At 44.8% G+C, this 8416-nt stretch overlaps 1 protein-coding gene, 1 long non-coding RNA gene and 1 other non-coding gene across 3 annotated transcripts; 2 read left to right on the top strand and 1 right to left on the bottom strand.

Moving 5' to 3' along the window:
• The first annotated feature begins 494 nt into the window (after positions 1–494).
• Positions 495–4568, top strand: LOC311353972. Its single transcript, XR_014637161.1, has 4 exons — positions 495–723; positions 2890–2954; positions 3347–3445; positions 3625–4568. It is a non-coding gene; the product is annotated as an uncharacterized lncRNA (long non-coding RNA).
• A 1220-nt stretch (positions 4569–5788) lies between these two features.
• On the bottom strand, positions 5789–7806 carry ppdpfb (pancreatic progenitor cell differentiation and proliferation factor b). The gene is made up of 5 exons (XM_084473815.1): positions 7646–7806; positions 7128–7218; positions 6788–6865; positions 6452–6551; positions 5789–6258 (listed from the first exon to the last, which is right to left on the bottom strand). The coding sequence occupies exons 2-5, from the start codon at positions 7180–7182 to the stop codon at positions 6144–6146; spliced, it is 348 nt and encodes a 115-aa protein (XP_084329941.1). The 5' UTR covers positions 7183–7218; positions 7646–7806; the 3' UTR covers positions 5789–6143.
• A 297-nt stretch (positions 7807–8103) lies between these two features.
• On the top strand, positions 8104–8175 carry AC3HAE_024895 (transfer RNA glutamic acid (anticodon CUC)). The gene has a single exon. It is a non-coding gene; the product is annotated as a tRNA-Glu (tRNA).
• The last annotated feature ends 241 nt before the right edge of the window (positions 8176–8416 follow it).

Raw genomic sequence — 8416 nt, 5'->3', positions numbered from 1 at the left:
TCCTTGTGTTTGTGTAGGGATTGAACACATAGCCCTAGTGTGGCTGTTGACTTTATTCTTTCTGTTTGCTTTTTCATCTCTACATGAAGGTTCGGAATGTGGTTTTCTGAATTAACAAAATATTTATTTTCACTACACTAACCATTACAAATCGAATGTAGGGCAATTTTAAGTGTCACGACTGAAACAATTTCAGAGAAATAAGATGGTACTTCCAGGTTAACTTCCTGTCCGTTCTGGTAATCCCAGAACGGACAGTGAGTGCAGGACAAGGGCTTCTTTCTCAGTTAACAATTAACAATTAAAGTGTGTGTGTGTGTGTGTGTGTGTGTGTGTGTGTGTGTGTGTGTGTGTGTGTGTGTGTGTGTGTGTGTGTGTGTGTGTGTGTGTGTGTGTGTGTGTGTGTGTGTGTGTGTGTGTGTGTGTGTGTGTGTAAGCGGATGTGTTGGGGTGAGCATGTCTACAGGGAAGAGCATGTGCACTCTGCTGGGGACAAAGTTATGCTCTCGGGCATAAAGTCAGCCGTGTCTCTCCCCCGCTCACGATCCCAACGCTCTTCCCTCCGCCCAGCATCCATCCCCCTCAGGGTTCACTGGAGAGCAGAGCAGCCGATGTGGGGAGCAGCCCGGGGGTTTGTGTTCACTCCCTGGACGCGTGCGAGTCGGTGGATCCAGTCCGATTACACACAGGACCATCCAGCTGGCTGAACCGTTGGGCGGTAAGGTAAGCAGCGCTATAAGATTTCAGTTTTAAATATAGCCATACTCGCCATCTCTCTCTCCGTCTGATACTTTTACATTGAAAACTTTAAAGAAGGAGCTGTTTGTTAAAGTTATGCTGTACATGAACTCTTCATGTAAGGACATACTGTCCAACGAGCACGTTTCATCAGAATTTGGAAACTGAATACTGTTAAATCTCTGGTTGTCAGAAGAACCCCTGCTGGGGCAGAATGAGAATGGTAAAGGCTGCAGCATAACGATCAGCTTTTCATTGTTTTCTTCTGGTGGAAACACGTTGGTTCCTGGGTACATTGCGAGACTGGTCAGTATCTTTTTTGAATTGTTCTAATTATGTGTTTACTATGATGCAATTGACAAGTCACCTGCTGAGTAATGAATGACGTCATCTTCCTTGATGATTATGTTTTCCTATTTGGCTGACTTTACAAACAAAGAGGCAAACAATGGAAGGTCAAGCCACATTATACTATAACCTCGCTGAGGTTATTGTTATTACTTGGGTTCCATTATCTTATGCTATTTGTGAGATATTTAACAACAACAACCAAAGCCAATGCTACAAGCTAAATCATTTCAACTACGAATAATAAACTGTGATTAAGACTTGAACCAGAACAACCTAAAACCTTGGAATTTCCTTGAACTTATTCTCCAATATAATGTTATTTTTTGATTATATTGAGGATAGATTTGAATAATCAAAAGTAATTATCAAATGTAAGTTACAATGCTTAAGATTAATGAGAGGAACGGTTCCAGTTCCAGTATGAAGGCAAATTACTGAAAATGTTGGGTGGAAGTTGCATCCAACATATTATAAATGTGTTTATATTACGCTTGAGGTATGAGCGTAGCCAGGTAACTTCATGGGTTTAAGAGCTTCCAGTAGACCACTGAACAGGCAGGTTAGGATTGCGTGTGTGTGTGTGTGTGTGTGTGTGTGTGTGTGTGTGTGTGTGTGTGTGTGTGTGTGTGTGTGTGTGTGTGTGTGTGTGTGTGTGTGTGTGTGTGTGTGTGCGCACCCATTGGGAGGGAAGAATATGATGGATTGATTAAATTCATTAGTTGTTGAAATGTAACTTTGGCAAAAAGAGTGTTTGATACCTGAGCAAAATGTCTAGGTCAAATGAGGGCCCAACCGGCACTAAAATAGCTGTGGGGTAAAACCCTTTTATATGGGGGAGATGTACCCGCGGTGGAGCTAGCTAAACTAGCCCTGTGACTCATGAAGCATTCTAGAGGCTTATGATCTAGAGCTGGATTGTTTGCATGCTTTCATAACGTTTGTTCGTTCATTTGTTTGATGAGTTTGATCTTTCCTTCTTTCTTTGTGTGTGTGTGTGTGTGTGTGTGTGTGTGTGTGTGTGTGTGTGTGTGTGTGTGTGTGTGTGTGTGTGTGTGTGTGTACATGCGTCTGCTTGCATTCTTGCATATAAGTGTGTATGTGTATGTGTGTGTGTGGGGGCAATAAGAAAATGCAGCAGTGCGCCGCTGTAACCTCTCACCTAGATCTCACTGGGACCCCAACGTCTCACCACCTCAGAGAAGATTACACAACGGAACAGCTTCTCACTGAGATGTTGGTCTGGTACCAAATGTGGTTTGACTTGAAGTGTGAAGAACTGTTAAGCACTTATTTAGTCTTATAGAGATGTAGGAAAAGAGAGAGGAAAAGGGGAGGGGCGAGTGTGGGCGTGTGTGTACTTTGTCATGCCACTGAGTGGATTATTATCAATTATGGTGTGTGTTTGTGCGACTGTGTTATCTTGTGCCATGAGTGGACTATTATCAATTATAGATACAAGAATAATCACATGTCAATACAACAGAGCTGCCAACTCTCAACTCTCCCCCCCCCTGTGATCAACAATCCCGATCTCCCCCCCCCCTCCCCCCCCCCCATTTCAACATTTACACCCACGGACCCTGCTATAAGGTATGCATTACAAGATTCTACAGAATCTCACTCTGGCCAAAACGCAAAAGTTGGCAGCTCTGATACAACGCTGCATGTTGAGGTGCTCAGCTGGGAGTGCACTGACAGAGTGCACTCCCAGAGTCACTTCAAAGTGACTGTCTCATCTATATCTTTGCCTATCTTTGTCTATCTCTCCATAACATCCGCTATCTCTACATATTTTCACAGGTCAGACATCATGACCAGCGTTAACTCTCCAGCCTGTCTACTAGCCAGAAATCACTTCAAGAGAAGTATGGACGCACAAAAAACCGACGCACACACATACACGCTCATGTACATACGTGATATATAAATGATACATATATAATGTCAACATGTGTGACGAGAGTGAGAAACACGTTTGTTACAACAGATGTTGCAGACCCACCAGCTGTTCCACTGAGGGTGTTCTGATGGGGGCTTACTGTTGTTTTGGGTGTGTCCCTCTCAACAAGAACCCCAGTGCATTCGAAGAGCGATGGCTCACATTTGATTTGCAGTTTAGGTTTTCAAGCCAAATGCAGGCCTGTGTCATCCCTATCACCAGACCCAAACACCAGGGCGTCCGCTGGCACTGGAGTTTCTGGCTGGAAAATAAAATACTTCCTCACTCACATCCTGTTCTTCCTCTCGGCTCCTTCAGGTCCTTGGACAGCGGAGGAGACGAGGGGACAGACGGACGCCTGTGGCAGACAGAGACACAGACAGATGACACTGTGGGTCACGGTGACAACACCCCCAGGTAAGGTCCACCGCATATCTCCTGTACCATGACCTACTTAATAATCACCTACCATCTACACACACACACACACACACACACAAAAACACACACACACACACACACACACACAGTTGGAGACACTTACGATACACTATGCAGGCACTGTATGTTCACACAGATTATCTGACCCCACGCAGGACTCCCGCGGGGGTTCAGCACCCGAGGGCTGTGGGTCAGCCTGGTCCTGGGTTCCACCTCCCCAACCAAACCTTCGGCCAGTCCAGCCAACCCGACGGGGAAATAGGAAGAACGAAACAAACCCCATCGGCTGGCGGCATGCCGGAAGAACGTTTCTCCCTTTGGATGGACACCGCAAATTAACAAACATTTTGAAAAAAAAAAGTCCTAGTGGGTGGTCGTAGCGATGGAATACCACAACATAATTCCTAGCAACAGGTTACTGCTGCATAAGTCCTAGCAGTGGGTTACTGCTAAATAAGTCCTACTCCTAGCAGTGGGATACTGCTAAATAAGTCCTCCCTTGCAGTGGATTACTGCTGCATAAGTCATACTCCCTTTTAGCGGGTTACTACTACATAAGTCCTAGCAGTGAGTTACTGCTGCATAAGTCCTACTCCCTTGCAGTGGGTTACTGCTGCATAATTCGTAGCAGTGGGTTACTGCTACATAAGTCCTACTCCTAGCAGTGGGTTGCTGCTACAGAAGTCCTAGCAGTGGGTTAATACTACCTAATTTAGTCCTCAGACATTCTGGAAACAGTATTGAAAGTTTCCAAGACTCAAGGCAGGCAAATGTAAACTGTGTGAGAGTTGAAGTATCCCAACAGGCCAAGCTTCTGCCAAAGGAGCCTTGTGTTTCTGTTAGACAGGGGGAGTGGATAATGTATGCTGCTGTTCTCAGTTAGCAGGAGGGCTATCTTGACCGAAAGATACCTACAACACTTTCTATTAACATGGGTGGTCACAATTAAAACAGTAAGATGTTACAAACAGCGAGATGCGTAACTGCAAACCTGATGTGTATTTGTACACTATCACACATTTGAATGCATTTACACAAAAGGTTTTCACACAATCAGATATGTTGATGCACAGCTACAATAAATGTAACCCTAATTTGATCCCATAAGAAAGCAAGTGACTGGGATGTTCAGCCATACAGGGGGGAATTGGATTGTCCGGGCCCCATTTTAATGAAGCCCCCCCCCCCCCCCCCCTCACTCGCTGACCTGGAAATAGTGCTGCGTGGCTCAACTGGGCGCACTTCAAACGCAGAACAAATTGAGGCTTTCAGCGCCGTCATGCAGAGAGGCCTTTGCACAGCGTCTACATTGTTTGTTTTTCCTCTCCCATTCTGTTCCATAGAGACAGAGGTGCACCAGTCACTGTCGCTTAAACAATCTCACACCACGGTGAAGCAACTTGCTGTGTCAGGATGCGCCGGCAGCAGGTGGTGGTCAGCAGAGACTTCTAGGTGCGGTTATTGAATTAACCTCAAAACAAAACCATTGTTATTTTGTTATCTGGGACTTATAGTTATGTCCGTTCCTGTGCATTGCTAGTAGTTTGAATTCCACAGATAACTGCAAAAATGTAGAAACCACCAGGAGTATTAGGCAAGGTCGATGGGAAATCCCTCTTGGCACTTTCTTAAAATTAGAGTACTGCCTCAACCGTGTGTTAAACCTAATAGCTTGTTTAATTCCTACAACATCTTCTCAGACAAGGGCATTTTTAAAAATAGATCAAACTACACTAAACCATTATGTCAATCAAATAGTGCAGGGAAAGGGTGCCCGGGGGGGGGGGGGGGGGGGGCATCTGCTTGTTGCTGCTCAACAAGCAGATGATCCTACAGCCCCCCGTAGCAGTCTGAACAGTGGCGGGACATCATTCCAGGAAATTGCAGTGGTCACATAACTATTGTTTTTTTTAGCAAACAAGGTGCGCTAGAACCAAGACCCACACGTGACATGCATGAGGTGTTCCCTTATGTACTGTATCAGAACATCTAAAGTATGAGGGAGGAGCCTGGATACAGCTGAAGTTAAGGCTGCCACAGCATTTTTCAGGGCAATAAAAATGAAGGCCTCAGTGAACGCAGGCTTGAAAATCAAGTGCCATACGAGACCATGTCTACATGTTAAGATAGTCCAAAACTAAAGATGAAGTCTCAGTTTCAGTGGTATCAACACAGCGACACCATATTGGGGGTCGTTAAAGGAGGCAATGTTTGCAGTATTGCTGCCGGTCAGGTCATTTGAAGTACCAGACCTTACAGAGGTAATGGTGAGGGATGAACTAGCCCTACGTACAAATACAAACCCCATACACAAGAACATAGGCTGCAAGAGTCTACTTTATTACACGTATACAGTCACAGGGTAACAAAGTGAAAAATGTATAACAAATGCAGTGTGCTGGTATGCACTATGTTGCGTATGCCTGCATGACATCAAGTGTGGCACCACTGTATAACAAAGAAGACGGTGCAGAGGTCAAACCAACCATATTTTAGTAATCACGGATTAGTTACATCTTTTTTTTTGTTATTTTCTTTCCTTGAAAAAACAAGGACAACAACCTATGGCAGCCGGTCCAAATGTGATAAAAATACAAAAATTAAAAAAAAAAACATGGGTCTTAAAACGGGACACCGTGACGTCGCCTAGCGTTGGTACGTTCCCCCCACAGGCTCAGGGTGAGGTGGGTGTTGCGGTCTCACTGCACTCACTCAGCTGCCGCTGAACCACCATCTCCTTGGCAACACAGGTAATCTGACCATTTGTCACGATCCCTGGGACCCCAGCCCTGATAGGAGAGAGGGGAATCTTGATGGTCGCACCAGCCAGGCTATAGTACAATGGTTAAGGATATAAAATGAATAGGGACAAAATGATGCTACGTGCAAGAGGCTGTTGTGGCAACAGCTGAATGACTACATGTATGGTGGATGCAGCTCTCCAACTATGCGAGTGCACGCAATGATTCATATGGGACTCACTTGTTCTGCGCTTCCTCAGCCAGCGTGGTCATCCCTGCTGGAGTCTGCTTCGTGAAAAAGAAGCTTGACCACCAGTGTCCTGAGTCCTGCTTAGGAAGACCTGGAGGGACAGAAACCAGCAGCTCGAATCTCACCCACGGCCCTCTCCCTCCGCCACACCTCGCTAGACACTCAATATCTAGTCATACTACAGGAGGACATTACAGTCAATATCTAGTCAACGTACAGGAGAACATTAAATATCGAGTAATATTACATTCAGCAACGAGTAATAATTAACGGAAGCAGACCAGAGGTTATTTAAGGCCATCTTAAGGACGGTTGGGGGACACTGACCTGGGTGGTGGGGGATGACCTCTCCGGTGTACTCCGAACTGCCACAGGAGCTGCTACTAGACGTAGAGCCAATGCGCCCTGAGAGACCAACATGACAGAATATGAAATCATTGAGACCCAAAAGGAGAAATATTTTTGTCATTTCTTTTGTCATTATCCGTTATGAGGCGTGCTTTAGTGATACACCAGCATCCTTTATAGACTAGGATCCACAGAATGTGAGCGCATCTAAGGTGAGACCAAATATGTTCTGGTAAGACTGACGAGACCTTACCACAACAAAATCAGCCCTAAAAATGACTCAGTTCTTGAGTGACTGAGCCTTTTCACTGATACCTACTTCGGTAGTAGTCGGTGGTCGCCACGAGAGAACCGCCGGCTGGAATAGCTGCCATCCTACCGTTGTTGGTTTAAACGTACTTGGTGGAAACCTGTAGAAAATGGACGAATAAAGAAGGTAACTTAAAGACTTGCATTGATTGAAAAAACAAATAAAAAATTGATCATAAAAAAAAGACTTGCATTGTGCATCTTTTAATGCAGTGACATTGTATGCACACGTACACAACATTCATCAAAACATCTTCGAAAAGAAAAAATGACGTCAGTTGTTGACATTTGACTGCGACAAAGGAAGCATCTCCAAAACATCATACCCTACGGCATTACTCAGATACAACTGCTACACAATAGATAGCCTGCGGTTATCTAAAGCATGGCAAGATATAAATTTGCATTTCACATTCATGTAAACATAGCACTTGAACTAGGGCAGCAGCGCTAGCATTAGCTGCTGAAGTTAGCGCAGCAGCATTGACCACAACATACGCTATGATCCCCTCATGGACCAAACCATACCTTGTAACGTCGGAGACACAGATGTGCTCGATGGTCAGTAGAACCCAATACAACTCAGTCGGCCAGGCTGGGGGCAGTTAACGCTAGGCGACGGGGCCCATTTGAAACTAAGTGTTGGGTAGATATAACCCTCCAATGTCTAGGATACCGTTCTGGATCTGTACGGATACGCCACTGTTTAGGGGAATATATAGCGGGTGTGACGTCAGCATTAAAGAGGCGGACCGAAGCGAACCCACCAATTAGATTATCCGGAATCAACCGTTCTTCGTGTTGTAGGCCCAGTAAATTAAGCGAACAAGAGACAGCTTTGTGCTTGCTAGCGGACGCCCTTTATTCAATTGTATTATAATTTATTGAGATTCCCTGCTAACTCAAACTATTATGTGTTAATGTTAATGTTCATAACAAACAAAAAATGTATATATATTATGTTGTGTCTACCACCACACGTATGGTCCCTGGTGGTCTAGTGGTTAGGATTCGGCGCTCTCACCGCCGCGGCCCGGGTTCGATTCCCGGTCAGGGAACTCACCTTTTGAATCGCGTACGAAGGTATACATTTCTGTACAAAGTCATAAACGAAATCTCTCGATGAAAGTATAAATCATACTGAAATTCTTTTGAAAGATGAAATGATAGCGCGCAAAAATTGTGGAAGAAGTAGGGTCCCAATGTTAGTAGAGAATAATAAAGCCTAAGAACAATCGTTGGAGAACTCGCCTATGGATGGGTGAGTCAGGACTTGATTTGATGTCTCATCTGAAAGTG

Source organism: Micromesistius poutassou (genome assembly GCF_964030765.1).
Source record: "Micromesistius poutassou genome assembly, chromosome: 10".
Lineage (NCBI taxonomy): Eukaryota > Metazoa > Chordata > Actinopteri > Gadiformes > Gadidae > Micromesistius > Micromesistius poutassou.
The sequence above is the reverse complement of the archived record's forward strand: the minus strand, read 5'-3'. Positions and strand labels throughout refer to the sequence as shown.